Source organism: Malaclemys terrapin, chromosome 19 (assembly GCF_027887155.1).
Source record: "Malaclemys terrapin pileata isolate rMalTer1 chromosome 19, rMalTer1.hap1, whole genome shotgun sequence".
Taxonomy (NCBI): Eukaryota; Metazoa; Chordata; order Testudines; family Emydidae; genus Malaclemys; species Malaclemys terrapin.
The window spans coordinates 17,844,387-17,864,786 of NC_071523.1; the positions used below are offsets into that span (position 1 = coordinate 17,844,387).

The 20,400-nt window shown below is 37.6% G+C and overlaps 1 protein-coding gene across 5 annotated transcripts in view; it reads right to left on the reverse strand.

Annotated features, from left to right (window-relative positions):
• The window catches only part of MORN1 (MORN repeat containing 1), a 138,792-nt gene that overhangs the window by 89,750 nt on the left and 28,642 nt on the right, over nt 1-20,400 (reverse strand). For all 5 annotated transcript variants that reach the window (XR_008442825.1, XM_054009498.1, XM_054009499.1 and 2 more), the window contains exons 8-10: nt 18,366-18,476; nt 16,052-16,175; nt 14,238-14,428 (exon numbers count right to left, since the gene is read on the reverse strand). Coding sequence is in view for 4 of the 5 variants with exons in the window: in XM_054009498.1 (XP_053865473.1) it covers nt 14,238-14,428; nt 16,052-16,175; nt 18,366-18,476 (426 nt within the window). In the remaining variant the exon portion in view is untranslated. The remainder of the gene's footprint in view (nt 1-14,237; nt 14,429-16,051; nt 16,176-18,365; nt 18,477-20,400) is intronic.

Genomic DNA, 20,400 nt, shown 5'->3' on the forward strand with positions numbered 1-20,400 from the left:
GTTATTTGGTGCTGAGAGAATAAAAAAATCACTGGACAGAAATTTTGAATTTCAAAATTTCAAAAACATTTATGTTTTGCTAAAATTAAAAGAAAGACGAGATCTTTTTTCCAATGACAACAGGACCCCAAAGATCCAAATTTTATTTAAAAAACAGAGTACCCGCTCCACAATGAGCTGCCATCTCCCCGAACACTGACTCCACTGCATTGGAGAGATCTCTCACCTTTTTCATAGGTGAATTTCTCCCACAGCAAAGCACTTTGTGAAAACAAGTATTCCACTGTGAGAGGGACCTACAATCTATTAAAAAAGTTACATTATTTTACAATATATATTTTCCCAGACTTAAATCTCAGAACATTGTGATTTCAGGACAAGATGCTTATTAACCACTCAGAATATGGATTCTTAATGTAAATGCTGCCACAATCACATCTGAACTTGAGGTAGAGGATGCTGATACAATAAATAAAAATTAATACTTAGTTCTCATAGGGCCTGATCCACAGTTCTCAAAGTATTTAAAAAAGGAGTGTAATTATCATTATTTCCATTTTATACTTGGGAAAATGGAGATACAGGGAAGTGAAGTGATTTGCCCCAGGTCACAAAGAAGATGAGCAGCAGATCTGAGACTAAGGGCAGGTCTTCACTACAGGGGGGGGGGGGAGGTCGATTTAAGATACGCAAATTCAGCTACGAATTCGACCTATCGGAGCCAACTTACCCCGCTGTGAGGATGGCGGCAAAATCAACCTCCGCGGCTCCCAGTCGACGGCGCTTACTCCCACCTCCGCTGGTGGAGTAAGAGCGTCAATTCGGGGATCGATTGTCGCGTCCCGACAATTCGATCCCCGAGAGATCGATTTCTACCCACCGATTCAGGCGGGTAGTGTAGACCTAGCCTAGAACCCAGATCTCCTGACTCACACTCCAGCATCTTATTCATTGGACTGTGCTGCCATACAAGACCTGATTTCATTTTCCGGAAACTATTAGCTACAAATTCCAGTACAGGAATGAACTAATACAGATTTTTTTTAAATTACATAATTGTTGTCAAGCCCCTAGAAACTGTCACACTGATGAATGCTTTAAAGCCAAAATACTTCAAACTGTCTTGCAGATGAGAAAGACAATTCTGCAATACAATTTCAGTTTGTTGGTTTTTGTTAGTTTTTTTTTTTTAATATAATGTAAGGTTATCTTTAACTATGTGATTTTTTTTTAATGTTCTCAAATCCAATTTGCAAGGAATTGTTTGAAACGTATATGCTGCAGCCAGTCAGACAATAACAGTTCTGCAATTATCAGCACCTGCATTACGATTCAATGGGTTTAAATTACTAAGGGGCCGTGGCAGATACCCTACTGGCAACAATTAGCATAAAAAATGTTCTACAGTTTAAAGCTGTGGGTGGGAATTACAAAAGGTTAACAGACTAAATATAAAAATCTTTTTGAATATAAAATCAATGTGCTTTGTTACTAAAATCTGGGTACTGTAATTTAACCAAAATAGGGTTTAGAGTATCTGGCAATCTTCCATATGCATGAGATAGGCTTTTCTTCGGAGCAAAATGCAGAGCAGCCAATCTGAAAGTTTTTAAAAAAAGGAAACAAAACCTAAACAACTAAAGTGTTTCATATCAATAAAGATTCCAACATGCTATTGTATAATGAATATGAAGACAGATACTGAATCTGATTAGATAAAGGTATCCACAATCTTTTCACTGGACATTCAAAGAGAGGAGTATTGTAGTGGTCATAGCATTAAAAGCTAGACATTTCTGAATTCAGCTCAGTTCTAATATTAAACTAACTTCTTCTGGGACCTTCCATCAAGTCACAATAGGACAAATTCTCAAAAGTGTCCTCTAATTCTGCGTGCCTACATTTAAACATTCAAGGCCTTGTTTAACAGTGCTGAACAACTACAGCTCTCAATGACTTGAACAGGAATTATGTACAGAAGGATAGATGGTAATTGAGAAGTTAAATTCTGATTATTAAAATGACTGAAGCAGAAAGAAGTTTTAATTTCCGAAAACAGCCATAGTGGGACAGACATGCCAGATGGCCATTCTCAGGGACAGAGTATCTCACACGAGGCCCCGCCTCTTGGTCCAGTCCAGAATTATGGCAATGTTATAATTTGGTTTGACAGGACACAGGGTGGTAGATGGTCCTGCAGGAACTTTGATCCTAGATTAGCGAGGACTTTGTCTTTCAAAATTGAATAATTTCAACTGTCATTGACTAACATGCTCCTTCATGCGTCTCCCATGGTGTTTGTCAGATGCTGGTGTATATCATTCTTCATCTCACCCATATTAGAAGATGAATTTCAAGATCTTGTGTTGTATTCACAATTCTTCTTGCTACAGAAAACTGGATGGACTCCCATCAGAGATTCACTGATCATTCATTGGTCTAAGGGATCACAATTGGAGTAAACTGAAGAGCTTCATCCCTGACCCCCACAACAATCACAGCACTTAGAATCTATAGTGCTAAGTGCCTGCTATCTCAGGGAACAAGAGACCAGGAAAGAGAAGTGAGCACAAGTCCATCACTATAAGGCAGAGTGCAGGGCATTATCTCTAGGCTAACTCAAACCTTTCCAAAGTATTTCAGGAAAGTATGTATCATTATAAATTCTAATTCACCACACACATATTATATGTTGTTTTCAGGACAGAAATATTAGAAAAAGTATCTTATGTATAAAAGTAGCAGTATAAGTGAAAGTGGAGAAGAAATTTGTATAGCAAGAGTCTAATTCCAAAGTGATGCCTCATTAAACTGAGTTAATGGGGATGTGCTTGAGAAACACCAAGACCCCTTTTATCACAATTAGTGCCACATCTCTGGCACTCCCTGTTAATCTAATAGAATCAGCATGTTCAGGACTAGCCCAGGGTTTTTAATTGCAAAATCGGCAAACACATTAATCATCACTTTATAGCCCTGTTGTTGTGGTGCAGAAATGAGATTACAGAAATGTATCAGAGGTCACAGACGGGAACTCTCACAAGCTTATTTAGACTTTTAGTCAAACAGAGAAAAGAAATATAGATACATCACAGGTTACTATAAGATGCTCCTTCCTCTTCCCGCTCCACCTCCCCCCTTAATCCTTTTATACACATGTGGGCCCAGGTCACTGACTTCTATATGCTTTCCAGATATAAACCTGTACAAGCAGGATTTCCCTTCCCCTTTGGACAGATGGCTTGCCTGCCACAAAGATTTCCCAACATTATAGTGTACTTATTTTTAACAAATGTTAAGACTGAGCAAACCACAGATGGAGAGTGACCTCATAACCTCAGAAATCTTAAGGGGAGAGTGGAATCAAAAATGAATGCAAAAAAGTGTTAACCCTCTGAATTCAAGAACTGCCATTTACCATTTTTTCACTAGCAGTAATTTCTGGTTAGCAGGCCAAATCTTGGTTACATTTAAGTCAATGAACATTTTGCTAATGTCTTAACTGGAACCAAGGTTGGCCCGAAATCAGAATAACCCTTTGTGACCAGAGGTCAGGCTATCGTCATGCATTGAACCTTAAGCTCTCATGGCTGTGCAGCATGTTTCTATTCAACCACTGCATCTACAGGCTGATAAGACATTTTTCATAGACTCAAAGGCTATAGGCCAGTTATGTTCTGCTTAGCACAGAGAGGTGTAAACCACACCTCTCTGCACTACAGAGGACCTTGGTCCTGGAAAGGAGATTAATCTTGAACAAGGGCAGGTAGTGTTTCTATTCTCTACCTGATACATTTTGTGCCTTAGCAGCTCTGTGAACACTGGAGGAAGTGGGGGGGCTGAATCTGACGCCACCTATGTAAAGTGAATGACTAATCCCTGAATTTAAATGCCACTCAACTCTTTCAGGAACAGAAATAGAGCAAGTAGTGCATATACTACAGCACGGGTCGACAACCTTTCAGAAGTGGTGTGCCGAGTCTTCATTTATTCACTCTAATTTAAGGTTTCATGTGCCAGTAATACATTTTAATGTTTTTAGAAGGTCTCTTTCTATAAGTCTATAATATATAACTAAAGTATTGTTGTATGTAAAGTAAATAAGGTTTTTAAAATGTTTAAGAAGCTTCATTTAAAATTAAATTAAAATGCAAAGCCCCCCGGACCGGTGGCCAGGACCCGGGCAGTGTGAGTGCCACTGAAAATCAGCTCGCATGCCGCCTTCGGCACACATGCCATAGGTTGCCTACCCCTGTACTACAATAACATAATCCTTTTTGTGCTATGTTTTCTTGGCTGTGTGTCTGTCTAACAAAAGAATGGTGACATACTATCTATACTGGGACAGAACAAAATTATCTTGCTTGAAAAAATACAGTTGCATTTTATAATTGCCATTTAAATATTTTTTAAAATCGCAACTCAGCCCACGAACACAACACACAAGGTGCCTTTGAAACACTTTGGGAGCTACAATTTTGGGCTCTGATTGTATCAAGTCCTTACTCAGCGGCTCCCTTGAAGAAATGCTACGCTGAAATCTCACTTGCTAAAGTGAGGGTTTAGAGCATGTTGGCTTTGTTTTGTTGATCTTTCCCAGTCAGCAGGCAGGATTTTGTCAATTGAGTTTCTCATCTTTGGAATGGATTCCCGTTGGCCATCTGCTATAGTATGAGTCTGGGGGGCATTAGACTGAGACTCATTTATTTCATTTAGTGCTTTTATTCTGGGTCAGGTCTTTCTCTCCCCCAAGAGCTAAGATACCAATTCTCGATAAAGAATAGAGATGGTAGTTTCTATTTTATTTCTGCCTCCTACCATGAATAATACATGTAATTTATGTGTTTTAATTTTTGCAATGAAAATATCTAGCTGCTAGGATGATCGGTACTGTAGCAAATAATAAAGTAAATAAAATCCAATATGAAAAGCATACTGATGTGTACATAACACAGCAGTAACATTTTAAAAAGAGAAGCAATAGGGCCTAGTAGAAATAACACTGGTCTGGGACTCAGGATACATAATTTATACTCCTGCCATTAGCCTTCTGGGTGACCATGGGCAAGCACTTTACCTCACAATGCCTCATTTTCCACATATGTATTATGGAGACTATGATATTTACCTCACTTGTAAAGTGCATTATTATTATAAAACAATTTGAATTTACAATTCCTTTTATTCACAACTTCCTTCAGGCATGTAAATATTTTCCTCTTGCAGATTATTTTTAATCTGCAAACATAGTTTTACCTGTGCACTAAATGGACTCAAAGTTAACATGATAATTTTTCTCTCCGCATTCCTCCAACAAAGCTTCTAATACCAATACTTCTTTATGTTCACGTAAAACTGTGGGAATAAGAGCACTGGTCTGGGAATAGCATTTATAATATTTTGTTCCAGCTGCTGCAGAGGCAGTTGAGGGAGCATTCAACGTGCCCTTTGCGAGTCCCATAAAAATAAGCCTTTTATCATTATTTCTGAGTGGCAGATTTTTTAAAAAGTATAGAAACTTAGAATGCAGAAGATTTTCTCCACCTATTGTAATATTAAGATAGGTCAATTCTGGGGCTTATAAACCTTGACAGTATAATTTTAAGCAATATTAAAAGAAATTACAGTGGGAAAGGCAAATGCCTGTATTGCTATTATCAGTGTTACTGAAAAATCTCATGAGATTAACAATGAAATATTACAATAGCCACACGTTGCTCAAATGAGTATAACAGAGATATCTTGAGATATTACACAATATCTCATGAGGGTTACTGTACCGGCTGTGTAATTACACTCTGTTCCTTGTTCCTACGATTCACTCCAGGGTGGTAAATGTATATCTCAATATTCCTACAGCTCATTTACACAAGATCTGAAAAAATTGGCTCCTAGGCCACCTGGGTTCAGGTGCAAGATAGTGAAAAACAAATGGGAAGATCAAAGATTCTTGGGAAGGTGCCACACACAAAAATAATATTCATAACTATGTGGATTTCAAACAGTTCCTCATTGCCACAACCCTAATAAAGTTCTTTAAACAACTTTCAAGAAGTAAGGAATGTACAGAGAATAAGATTATTGAAGGCATTATGTATATTAGTTTCTCATCCTGTTGCTATAGTAAATCTTAGGTTTTGATATCTGCATCTTTTATTTACAAGAAAGAAGAGTCCAAAGCATAAAGCTTCCAATTGACAGAGTGGAAAGAAAAATCTCTGGAGAAGACAGAGATAGTGACGATCTCTAAATCCAGTAAAGCTCAAAGAACTAGTGAGCTTTCCTGGAGTACAGAATCCCAAAAGACAGAACCTTTAGGAAGCCTCAGTAACTATGGGAAAACTCTATACAGGGCTACATCTTGCTTGCTTTACACATGCAGAATGAAATTCTGACCCTACTTAAGTCAATGGGAGTTTTACTATTGACTTTAATGGTTCCAAAATTTCACCCACACATTTTATTTCATTGGAAGTGTTATGAGACAGATGGGATTTGGTCCACAGCAATCACAAGAGAAAGGATGATTAAAATAAAGGGCTGATATAGAAAAAAAACAGAATTTTTCACACAAAATGTATCAGATTCTACAGTGATGGAACCATACAAGAACCTAGATAGACAGAAGTATGATCAAAATGGCAGTGGACACTGGTTGGCCAATGTAGGTGGCGAATGTTGGTTGAACGATTTAGTTCAGGTAAAAGCAAAGCTATAAATAAAAGCAACAAATGGGAGAGAAGTTAAAAATATCTCTGTAGGATGTAGAATTCTGAGCTTCTTCAGAGGAAGAGACATGCAAGTACCAGCTTTCAAATAATCTAACTTCTTAGGAATTCTTTATTCATCATGGCCCAGGGGAAATAGAGGGTGGAGCTGAAAACCTTTGCAGCAGAACGTTTGTCTGTAGTGGAAATGAATATCATGTCTTCAAAGAAACATTTGATGATCCTGAGGCAACCTACATTGATGATGTCAAGAGTTTTAGCACTGAGGACTTCAATGGAGGAGTGGGAAGCATTGATGGGGAGAAGTGGACTTTGATGTTAGCTCTGAGGATCTGGCAGCAGGCATTAAAGAAAGCAGATTAAGAGCCTGATCATACTAATACAGAAGTCAAAGGTAAAACTCCTATGGACTTCAAATCTGAGCAGAATCAGACCCTCAATGGTAATTTTAAAGTAGCAGATTCAGATCAATCTATTTTAAAGTAAAAAAATCTTCAAGGCAGAATGAAAAGGCTCCTGATTATTCTTTTTATACCAGTGTTTATATTAGTGTCTGTCTGGTCAGCTGTCTAGACAGATGAGTCCCTATAGTGATTAGAGACGAGACACTCAAACAAGGTCTATTTAAAACAAAAGAAAACACAACACTTCTCTGCTATTTTTTCTAATAATGTTCAAGGAATGAAAAAAGTATAGTCTCCTAATCTGGTTAACAAAATTACAACTTGTTAAAAAATCAACCTTAACATCAGTGAGAGAGAGAGAGAGAGAATGTGTGTTTATTTTGCTACATGTTTTTCAACCACAACACTACAGAATGCATGTGACCTCATGTATTTTCTTTTAAGATGTACTCTTTCTTGGAGATACTAATGGTGAGTCAGTTGTTATAGTAACTACTTTTTTATTGAATATCACGCAGAAAGTATCTATGTGCCATCAGATGCTTGTGTTGCAGTAAATTACGCGTCTTCTGTCAAAACATTCTCAGAACATATTTCTTTAGTAAATGTTGAGTCCACCTTTTTCTGGTTTACTTTTTCAGTTTAGAAATTACTATACGGTAAAGGGAACTCCTTGGTCACATCCACTCCCTTCACCCCTAACCCCAACACACTGACGTGTCAAAAACTTCTACAAGTCAAACACAGTATTGACAATTAGAAGGTCAAGATGAAAGTATATTATGCTTCCCAGTTACTTCCTTAGTAGACAAACACGTTCTTTACTGAACTATCTTTACTGAAACTCTTTTGGTACTATAAAAACTGCTACAAACAATGTATTTTGAATATAGATATACAGAATATCATATTTTACAGATTTAATAGTGAGATCTACTCTTCTTGGACCCAATTCCTCAAAGTTTATGCACATGGTCAAGTATTTTGCTGGACCAGGGTCTTAGACACTCTGTGATAAAAGGAAAAGTAGCTTGTTGTATTTGGATTTTGTTAATAAAAATAACATGGATTGGCAAGAACTCCAATTGTTTGAATTCCCAGCTATATCGTTTGTTGGTTTTGTATTCTGCGTATGAGGTAACTTATTTTAGCAGCATGTGGGCTTTCTTCTGTCTCCCTATTTAAAAAGATGGAGTAATAAGCGATGGCTCAGTAGTTGATTTCTATGCCTTTTGTTTCCTATTTAAGCTCAATATATCATCATTTGAAGTGACACTCTGATGAAATGAGAAGAGAATCCAAGAATGTTATAAAACAAAAACAAACAAACAAACAAAAATAACCAAAATAACCCTCTCCTTCTTGTGACTCAGCAGATTGAGGGATAGGATTGCACATTTAATGGGGTTAGTATGGTACAACTTTAACAACAGGCCTGAATTAGAGGATGGAATAATTAAAACTGAACACTAGTGGCACAAAAACAGTGAGAAAGAGAACCTTAACTTTTAAAAGCGCCAATCTTCTAAACAATCAATCACAGATACGTTTGGGTTGGCCTGAATATGAAAGCTCCATGCATTCCTAGTCCTGCTTTCAATTGAAAGCTTGTTGCTCAGTCTTATAAATTCCCCAAAATGTAAGACATATAACACAATAAATAGTTCTTTGCTCCACAAATGAGAGAAATATTGTAGCTGATGCAGCAGAAAATGTGATGCTATAAACCAAATTTAAATCAGAGGGATTAAGAGAAACTGGACAACCAGCAAAATCATGTTGCTGTTATAAATGCTTAGAAATCTCTTTTATATTGCACTTTGAAGTCTTGTAAAAACATCAAGAACGTAAGAGGAATATTCTCCCTTAACATGCATGCGTCACTTCCATTAGCGTTACATAAACTGAAATAAACAAACTAGTATTGCTGCTCTGATTCCATTTGGTAATTTGTCTAGTGCTATTTTAAACAGCCATTATTAACTTTTCAAAAGGAGCCTTGGAAAATTATTCATATTTCAACATAAAACTGTTGCTGCTATGACTGATGTTATAAGAAGAAAACAAAACTAAAAACCAAAAAGACTCATTTTTACAAAACTAATTTACTTCTCTAACATCAGGAAACAGCTAGAAATGAATTGGTAAATCTGAGATGTGTATAACTATATAGTTACTAAGGAGACTCTCCAAAGGAATTACATCTAATCCATCTTTGCTAAGTTTGGATCTCATTACCTTTTTGAAATATGGAAAACCATCCATATTTGAAATAAAGGGGTACATATGTGTTACTACTATACAACAGAACCTTTCCGAATTCTATTTCACTGACAGTTCATCAATAGTGGATAGAACTGCATGAATTTTCATTATGGCATTATTACAACCATACTCCAGACTGTGGTGCATGAAAGCCTCAAGGACCTCATAATTTACTCATCAACAGAAGTAATTCTTGAGGCATTTTGAGAGCTAGACAGCATTTCTCTCAAAACCAGAGATGAAACCTGCTGAGAAGAATGAGAGCATAATCAATAAAAAATGGCCAGGAAAAAAAATCGCCATGGCGGAAAGTTGCAAACCTAATAGTCAAATGAACCTTTAGGAAGCAATAATTCAAAACGTAAAAGATGTGCTTTGGCCCCACTTCTTATTACATTTTTAATACTTGTCCATACAACAATGTTGTATATTATGACTTATTTATTTTGGGTGAAATTCACGGATAGCACTAAGCTCTCTGCACTAGGTAAGCCCCACATAGGGCTGCATAGGGAATGTCTGTACTGCAGTTAAAACCCCGCAGCTCGCCCATAGCAGCTGACTCAGGCTCGTGGGGCTCAGGCCAAGGGGCTGTTCAATTTCAGCGTAGACGTTCAGGATTGGGCTGGAGCCCGAACATCTACATCGTAATGAAAACAGTCCTTTAAGATCAAGCCCTGCGAGCCCAAGTCAGCTGACAAGGGCCAGCCTCGCGTGTTTAACTGCAGTGTAGGCATACCCTTATATGGCTAACAAGAATAACCCTCTGCCCCCCCAGGCAAACGAAAACAACAAACCCACCAAGATTTTTGGAAGGAATGAACCCCCTCATATTTAAGGGCATAAAGCACCCACTATAGGGGGTAGAAAGAACCGTCCTTGGAGTCAGGTTATCGCTCGAACAGCTGGTGCAGTCCACTTTTGGAGACTGGAGACAGGACTGGACACTGGTCTGATCCAGTCTGGCAATTCCTATGTGCCATTGTAATGAGTGGAACTCTATGCTAGCAGTGCTAATTAGAAATAGCTACTGTCAGGGCAGGCCCTGGGAATGTATTAATTATTAATAATAATAATTATTTATTATTACACACCTCTATGCACCCATCTCTGCAGTATGTGGATCTTGTCTTGGGTGAATTCCACTTTATGCTTCCCAGTCCACTGTCCTCTTCCCCACTTTTTTTAATAAACAAAGGGTCCGGCATTGCAGCATTTTTGCACTAAATTTATTATTAATTAATAAACAAATGCTGATCTGACTTTTCTCTTTCTCCGTTGTCTTTCACTCCATTTTTTATGTACCTTTTATACTATTTATGTTGGTGTCTCTTCTCTGGATCATTTCTCCCATACTTATTTTTCTATATTGTACAATAATTGTTCCATGTCCTGCCATCACACTCTTCTTCTGTTGTGTATACTGCCCTTCAATCTCACCCATTGTCCTGCCCTCCTTTCTTTTCTCTTCTTTTCAATCTCTTCCCTCCTCTTCCTACTCTCTCCCCACATTCTCACCCCATCACTGACTCTCTTCCCCTAGTACCTCTCTCTTCTTTCCTGTCTGTCACACTCCCAACCCACTCACAAATTGGTGAAATTACACCAGGGCAAAATTGTCCCATTGTTTGCGTCTGCTTCTGCACACTCACGCAGATAGTATTGCATAGGGTCACATCCAGTAGGTGTTCTTCCGAACCAGAAGAATTAAAAATTCATTTTTCTTTTAAATGAAAGCCAAGATTCTGCAAATCCTGATGGGATCACCCAAAACATGCCCCTATTTATGCTCAATCCATCTTCTGCCCAAATGTGATCCTCCAATTATGTTAAAGAGGAATAGAAAAGTGAATTGTTAATTATGGGTAGGCAGTAGGTAGAAGGATTATACATTCATTAGACACAGTGAATGAAACGGTTAGCTAAGGGAAAAGTCAAAAGTTCCTGGCCCAAGCTAATGTCGCCATTGCTCCAGATGGCATGTCTGCATAGGAGAATTCTGGGTAAAAGGGAGTGTGCCGTGCTCTGGAGATCCTTGCTGGGGTGATGGACATACAAAGGGACCATTACAAACTGGCACAATTAAAGCAGCCCTTGGGCTGTTCCAATTTGAGCTGTGGCCCCAGAGCAGTCCCAGGATGAGGAGGTTAGGGTGGAAAGGTGGTTTAGAGTCACATTTGTCTCTCCCATGCCAGGCATGATAAGCTCTGCTTCAGTGAAGCTGAGCATTTAGCCCTCTCTAAAGAAACTGAAATCAGCTGAACTAGGTGCAAGACTTCCATCCATTCTAGCTGAAAAGAAAAGTGATGTGTGTTTTGTTGAGAGTGACTAAGGAGTTAAAAAATACAATATTGTTACTATTCACACTTACAAGGATGGCCAGGAATCAGTCATCTACCTGACCCTCCCTTTGTGGTAGCCAACAGCCTGGATTATGCTTGTATCAGGAAAGGTGTTAGTTACAAATATTGTAGTAGGGATTTCAACTCCAGCCTCTCTCTGCTTCAATGTCCCACGAAAGGGAAAATAATATTTTTACCTATGACCTGAAAATTCACTAATCAAATGCCCAGGATTGAGCCAGCAAGAGTGAGACACATTTGTTTAATAACCCTAATCTTGTGGTGATAACTTAACATCAGTTCATGTGGTAAATAAGAATTCTTCTTCATTATCAATATTTACTTTGGTGAGTTAAAAAACAAATGACAAATGAAAAAAAATTGCACAAACTGGTGATTTTTGAAAACCACAGTGTCACACAAGCTGGGGCTATCAAAATAAATCTCTAAGATAGATGGTGTTTGTTTTGTTTTTTCAACTAACTCGTAACTACCACCAGCTTTGTTACTCCACTGACCATATTAAGATGCAAATCATGTATTTACAATGTATCAAGTTATATGGGAGGATTTAATATTACTGTTCACAATAAACTGCCGTGATTAAACTTTGATTCAACTCCCAAGCCTCAGCATTAGGCTCCCATGAATAATTCCAAGAATAACAGGGTGTAAAGCAATACCAGCATGTTTATAAAGAAAGTGTTAGTTCAATCGTTACTCCCTGTCCTGTAGGAAAATGGAACAACAATCTAAGTATTGAATATATATATATATAGAATGAACATGCAACTACAACTTACTGTGCTATAATTCCTTCAAGGGGTAATGCGATGAACAAGAGGACATTAGGGCATTAGCATAGGACTTAGGAGTTCGCGTCCCTGATCCATCACAGACTTCCTGTGTGACCATGGGCAAGTCACGTAGCCTCTCTGTGCCTCAGTGCCCCATCCATACAATGGAAATAATAACACTGCCTACCTCACAGGGGTATTGCGAGGATAAATACCGTAAAGACTGAGAAGCACTCAGACACTATGGTAATGGGTTCCATTTAAATACCTTAAATAGAAGTCTTACACCCCAAGAACCAAACATGATTTCACCAGTAGACTAATTCAAATTACTGTCCTGTAATTCCACATTTTCCTATTTTAATTTTATTTATTTCATAGACCTAATATTTAAAAACAAGCAACTTTTCCTCTCCCTGTTCTGTGCACTCCCATCCCGCCTAAATTCTGATGAAATGGTTCCCCTTGAAATGCATCCCTTGTGGTGGTATGTAAAGTGCCATCCACAAGAACGAGAGACTTTTCTTCTAATTGAATGAACTGTATGATTCATACATGCATTCATAGATGGGAGGACACAGCAGTGAACTATTTGTGAAGCTTTTTACATGTGATAACTCATTTATTAACACAAGAGTCTGATGAATTAAATGGTCAGGAAAGATTAAGGGAAATCTGACCAACAGAGTTGCTAACTGGTGATTTTATCATGAGTCTCGAGATATTTTATGTTTTTCTTAAAGCCGTGCCTCCTAAAACTGGGTGATTATGTGAAAATCTCATTTTTCACTTTCTAAAAAGGAGAACATTCTAGTCCTTATAATTACAAAGTAAAGCTTGAAGATGTAGACCCTAATTTCTCAAACCCAGCAGGCAAATAAAAAGAACCCAAATTTACTATTTTTTAAATCTCATGACTTTTGACAACATGGGATTGAGAATACTGGACTGTGTTTCCATAGCCTCAAAATAAGATCACAGGTTAAAGCTTGTTGGCCATTTCCCAAAAATTCATACACCAGATATTGCAAGCAACAAGGATAAAACTGAGAGGGGAAAAAATTAAACATATATTTCCACTTAAAAGGTGTTTATCTTAAACTGATTTCAGTTAATTAAAAATATCTTAAAGGGGCTAGAGGCTTTAGGATCCAGCACCTCCATTCTTACTGAATCTGGCACTTTCACTTTACTCAAGACACCGCATCTGCTGCATTTGAAGTCACAGAATGAAAGTTGTTACTAGAGATGGGCTGAACCAGCAACAATGCCTCTGAATGCTGGCGATGGGAGAGAGGGTCAAAATTCTGGATTCACATTTACATTTCATGGTTTAGGCCCATCTTTCATTCTACCACAGTGAGTGAACTTAGATTGTCTAAGTGATTGTTGCAGCTCTTTTATCTAATTCATTGTGAACCAATGTGTTTTGACTGAGCAAAATAACTGAAGTAGAAGCTTTGCAGAAGAGGTTGTTTTTTATAAAATAGAAATTAAATATTTCTATGAAATTTATTCCATTTATTATGAGAAAGTCAGTGGCAATCACTTCTGCTGTTAAAATGCTTTGAGAGCCACCTATTTGCATTACAAAAGCCATCTTCTATTTTTTTGAGTTGTTTTACTGCTGTGTAAAGATACTTTTTGTTTCTCAGTTAACTAAAAAGCTGAGCAGTTGACTAATCCATTATCTCTACTCACCATCCTCGTTGCTAGGGGCATCTCCCGTTCCAAACCGGGTGTCTGATCTGGATTCTGGCTCTATATCTCCCTTAGGGATTGGTAAATCAGCCAGTGCAAATCCAGATTTGCCAGATATAGGGACAGCAGCTTTCAGTTCCCAGCTTCCGGACACAACATCCATCAAAGGATAGCTAATACACTCAAATCCACTGTGAAAGAAAATAGGGTTGACATTTTATTTTGTTTGTGCTGATAGGTTTTAAGATTTTAATAAAATAAACCAGATATAATATGGAACTTATCATCAGGGTAAAATATCCAGTGAATGAAAGTTACAGCTGTGTGTATATATATATTGTGATATATACAACATAACATACAGTACTGAGAAACTAGCTGATGTCCCATAATGTAAGTCTATCTGATTTTGTCAGCAAACAGTGTAGCCCTAAACCTTTGTACACCAAGTTTATTTGGGTTACTTATCTCATGTCTGTCAGGTCCTGGTGAACTGGTACACAAAGTCACAATGATGACCTGTCCTGATAATCATCATAAAATGATTAAAACTGAGCAGCTTGAAAGAGAATTTTTACTGTGGATTACATTTCATGTGGTAGAGTGCACCTGAGACTAAGGATTTTTAAGTGTTTAGCTAGATAAAAGATTTTGAGTAATATTTTCACCTATGGTCAGCCATTACCCTTGAGGGAGAAAAGAGAAATATGTTACTCTACAAAATATGTTGAGCAATATGTTGGCTGGGATTTTCAAGGGAGTTACGGGTTCAAACCACTTCAAATTTCAATGGGAACTGGGTGCAAAACTCACTTAGGCTCTGAAAATCTCAGACATGAACCCTGATTTAGGATCCTAAATATGCAGCCTGATTTTCAAAAGTGCTGAACACTTAGTAGACCAAAAGACCATTTTAAAAACTGACTATGGAGAAACAAACTACCCAGTGATCAGAACACAAGCTTGGTTTAAAACAAAACTGTCGCAAAGGGTAAAATTTTCACCATTGTCTAAGTGATTTAGGAGGAGTCACTTACAATGGAATTAAGGGTTTGTCTACATAGGAAAGTTTTACCAGTTATATCAGTAGAATTACGTAAGTTAAGATAAGGTGTGACTCTAAACCAATATAGTTATACTGGTATAACTTTCAGCCTATTAAAATTCAAACCTTAGGTTAAATGGGCATAACTTTCCCATGTAGAAAACATTTTAGGCTCCTAAGTGCCTAATTTATTTCTGAAAATGGGGCTTAGGCTTAACACTTACTCAATATCTTTTTTCTACCTCACCAGTAATATTTGTAGAATTTAATGTCTGAAAAACAAAATGGCTTCTTTCAAAATACTATATCAAGAAATACTGGCAAAGTAATTCAGATATACAAGGGAAAAAAGACTAAAGAAGATCTACCCCAGGATTCCCACACTCAATGTCAATGAAGATTGCAGTAATGTAAGAGGGAATATAGTCAGAGTTTATGAAAAGAATTAGCCTTATCACCCACGGCCATGAGCCAAAGGCCACTGAAGTCAATAGGATTCCTTCTACTGATTTCAATGAGGTTCCCAGTGCCTTCTGGAAGTCATAGGCTTGGGAGGAAGAGGAGAAACTCATAGAAAGTAAGTGGTGATGGCACAAGAAAAATCCAAGAATCTGGCTTAAACTAGATGATAGGTCAAGTACTGCAAGGAAAAATCAGCACCAATACACAGGAAAAACACCGAGTGACTGCAAGACATTTAGTCACTGCACCTTGCATATTATTCAAGAGAAAATACTTCTTGAAATAGATTTTTCCACACACTACGTACAAAGGGGTTTTCACTGGCTTCCTTTCAACTTCTTCAATTAACTTGAATAAGCTGGTAGAAGAACTTGCTGGAATTTGATGGTTTTTGACTCCAGCCCAGATCTCCAAAAGTCGACCATTTTCATCTTCCCATCAAAAGAGCAACAGGAAAAATAAACAATTAATATTTCATAACTGTGTAGTAAAAAACAGAAATATTTTTTGTAACTGCACAATATCTTACAAGTTTATGCAAAATTTCAGAATCAACCATTGGGTAAAAACACTCTCATCATACTTGTTAGTAAGGGTGATAATAAAACCTAGTGTTTTGTCCAACAGACTGGTGGTCAGTGGTTTTTAAAAAGAAAAATATATGATGAAGGAAGAAGAAAATATTTTTTAAAATTAAGATTTAAGTGTAAGAAAATCTCTAGGAAATCAGAATCTACTTGAGAGAATCCAGTGTTATTTTCTTACTTCTCTTTCATTGTAGCTATTTCAGTCATGATCTAATATCTTTGATTAATGCCCCATTAATATTTCTTGCTCATTCACTTCAATTGTTAATCCTTAGTCTTATATTGTTTATTTGGCAAATCAAAATGGTGTGTCCTTCCATCTCTCAGCTGCTGAGTTTGTTCTTTCATTTTGTGATGTGTTGATAATAACTGTAATAAAGTTTTCTTCTGACAGAAAAAAATAGATAGTCTGGTAAAAACTAGGGCCAAATTCTGTGCTGGCTTAATTTCACAGAAGTTGAAGCCAAATACAAGTCCAGGGGCAAGGTGGGAAAAATTATACTTTCTGTAGTTCAGCATACAAAAAAGCAGATTGAGAAAAGTAATGATCAGAGGAAACCCAGCAGTCGCTGAATCCCTTGCACAATTTCAAAGAAAAGTTAGCAAACATGCATAATTCTGCAGAGGCCTTAGGTACTCAAAGTTTCCAACCCTCATGTAGATGAAGCTTGCCAAGAGTCTTCTTTTACTACGCCACGCAAACAACAGAGCTAAAACTGTCATTTGTACTTTCAGTTGGGAGATCACAACTTGAAAGCCAGCTTGTCTTCTCAGCAGGCTGGAACAGAGAGTTTGTGCTCACTATTTCTAGTAAAGGCAAATATGGGGAATAAATATTTCAGTTTCCTTGAACATCTTCTATTCAAATTGTGAGAAAAAGAACAAAGACACAGTTTAACCTTTCCAGAGGATTCATTTTAAATAACCTCCTCTGATTTGTATTTTTGAAAAGCTATAACAAAGCTGTCATATTTTCTGAAATACTTATCTAGATACATTCATTTAACTCCACAATGCTGTGGATAGCCTTGACTTCCACAGAAAGGATTTTAAATAGAAGGTTACAAAGACCAAGTGAGTTTTAACTGTCAACAGGAAGGTTTTCTTTTCTGAATACAGAATTTAAATGAATGCATTGATTGTGAAAGGGCATAGATTGGCAGCACTGGAAAATTACGTCTTCTCTCTCTCTCCAAATAAAACTACAGAACAAACTTTATCCCTTCCAATTTATCCTAACACTGACCTGGAGAGAACCCTTCTAGGGTTGAGAGGAGAGTTTTGTCTCTATTCAATCCCTTACCTTTCTGCTAAGACTGCCAACAAAGACCAGTTAACATTCTCTAAATATGGGACTGAGACCATCGACTCATGTACACAGGCCACAAACAAGCTGTCAGATGCTTATAAATTTTGGTCATTAATTACCTGGATTTAACTGTGAAAAATTGTATCCCATTATTAATCTCCTTAACACAACAATCCCACATTGTGAATGTTTCTAACTATAATGACTTTCCACTTTGAGATTTTGAAATAAGACTAGCGAATTATGTGCATATATAATATTAAGTATGGAATTCAGAAATGAAATAAAATTCATAAATTTTTAGGACATTGGTCAAGTCTGTCAATCTATCAAACTCTTCATTTCTTGAGATGCTACCAGTATGATAACATTGCCTATTGCATAGATTACTTACATATAATTGTTTTCTGAAAGTAGGATGTGTGTAGATCCTGTGTGTAGATGTGTGTACATTTGTACCTTTCGGTCATGTGCAATGATTTCTGTGGCAAGGCATCAGAAGTACAGCACACGACAAATTTCAAAGATTCTACAACCCATTTCCTTTTAGGTGGTACTGAGTGGTACAAGGCAAAATTATAGGCCTCATAAAAGACCTTGAACAAAAATTATCATAACTGTCAAAGGAAAATTTAATTTAATGCCATGTTTTGGTATTTTCATTCTCTATTTATAATTATGAAACATTTTTATATGGCAGAAAATATCTATAAACATGTTCTTACATTCAGAAACCTCTCCTTCTTCATTCTGTAGCTGGACATGAAGGGTGATAGCAGACCCTTGGATTACATCAATAACTTCTGGGCCCAAAATTACTATCTTCTTTGCTTGAGCTGCAACATTAAATATATTTGACTTCTTCTCTTATTAACAGACTTAAAGTGCTCCCCCTCCTTGAAAGAACCATTGCTCTGGAGCATCTTTTATGATTTTCTCTCCCAAACAGATTGATGAATGGCTGGTCGTAGACCTCAGGCATCAATAGCCTTACAAATTGCTTATACTTTCATTCTAGATCTTCTTCTCATTGGTGGTGGTAAAAGATTTAAGCAATCCCTTTAGTGGCTATAGGCCAAACAAAATGTGCAGAAACAGAGAGAGAGAGAGAGAGACACTCTCTCTCTCTCTCTCTGGTCCTAATCTAACTCCTATTGAAGTCAATGGGAGTCTCTCTTCATTTGTTGCCACAGGATGGGGATCAGCTTGTAGTGATCAGGAGAGGGATACCTCGATTCCCAGCAACCACAACTTCAGATCCCAGGGAGGTTAATTTAGCACTTCATCCTTCAGAAACAGATGCACTGAGTTCCATTAAATTTTCTGTGTGTGTGATAATTTCAGATGAGAACTTTCAGATTAAATGGTTTTATCTTTGTGTCCTAAGTCAAAATTTCCCTTCCACACCTTCACTGAAGTATGCTTTGTACCATTGGCTGCCTCCTTCCATCACAGAGATTGATGCATTTTAGTAATGTTTTTTATATATCATTTGTGAAGAACTTTGGGATTATGTGTAAAGCACAATTAGAAAGCAGAGGTGTGATTTTTGCACTAGTGAACAAATATGTCAGTGGATCAGATATCAATCTGAAAACTGGAATGACAGTTGTCTAGGCTCTGTTTTGTTTACAATGCTTGTTATGAGACTGTATCATAGGGGACAACCTTCCACCAGGAGGGGAATAGGCTAGTTGACCTTTGTTGCTCTTTTCTAGCTCTGATTTTTAGGAGTGGATTAACCTTGTGTCAGTTTCAGATTCCCGGAAAAGTGAACAATATTAATGTGCATTTCACAGAGTCAAAGAATTAAACCAATCCTTTTCCATCTTACATGCGTCCAGGATTACCCTGGCTAGAGGTATTAAAATGTATAACTACGTGAAAGGGCCATGTATACTATTTTTTCCTACCTATACACACAACTAAAAATTTCATCCAAGCTTTTATCATCTCAGGTCTTGATTACTGCAACATCCTTCTCTTTGGCCCTGACAAATGCAACCTTGCCCTGCTCAGATACATTCAGAATGGTGCTGCAAAGATCACTTCCCCATCCTGGTGCTTTGACCATCTCCCCTCTTGTTGCATCCTTCCTCTGCCTCTCTCATCTCTACGGCTTAAAACATAAGCTACTCTTCTTCACTTTCAGTGTCCTTCCTGGCCTATCCCCACCCCGCCTATCATCTCTCATTCACTACCAAGATGTCAACTCCTGCCTCTGATTTGCACTGTGCCAGTTTTCATCATTCACTTGTTACATTTTCTAACAAGCAGCTTAACACTTTGTCCCATGCTATCTCTCATGTGTAGGAGGCACCCTCCATAAACATCTGCAAAACTAATTCATTATCCCCCTTCAAAACTCTCCTTAAAACTCTCCTTTTCCATGATGCCTACAAAAATCTTGACATTAGGCTGCTGGTGTGCGGAGACAATCGTGCTGACCAATACTGTCTCATATTTTCCTTATATTTCCTCTTCTGTCTGTTACCTATGTGTTGTCTCTTATCTCATACTTAGACTGCAAAGTTTTTGGGGCAGGGTCTTTTTGTTCTGTCTTTGTACAGAGCCTAGGACACTGGGGTCTGCTCCATGACTAGGATTATTATCATTTGTATTACAAATGATGATAATTCTACAAATTACAGAACCCTGCTTATTCTCTTCCACCAACCCATTTCAGATTTCTTTCATACTGCCCCCCACACATGGAACACCCTCCGCAAACAGCTCCAATAGGCCACTAAATTGTCCTCT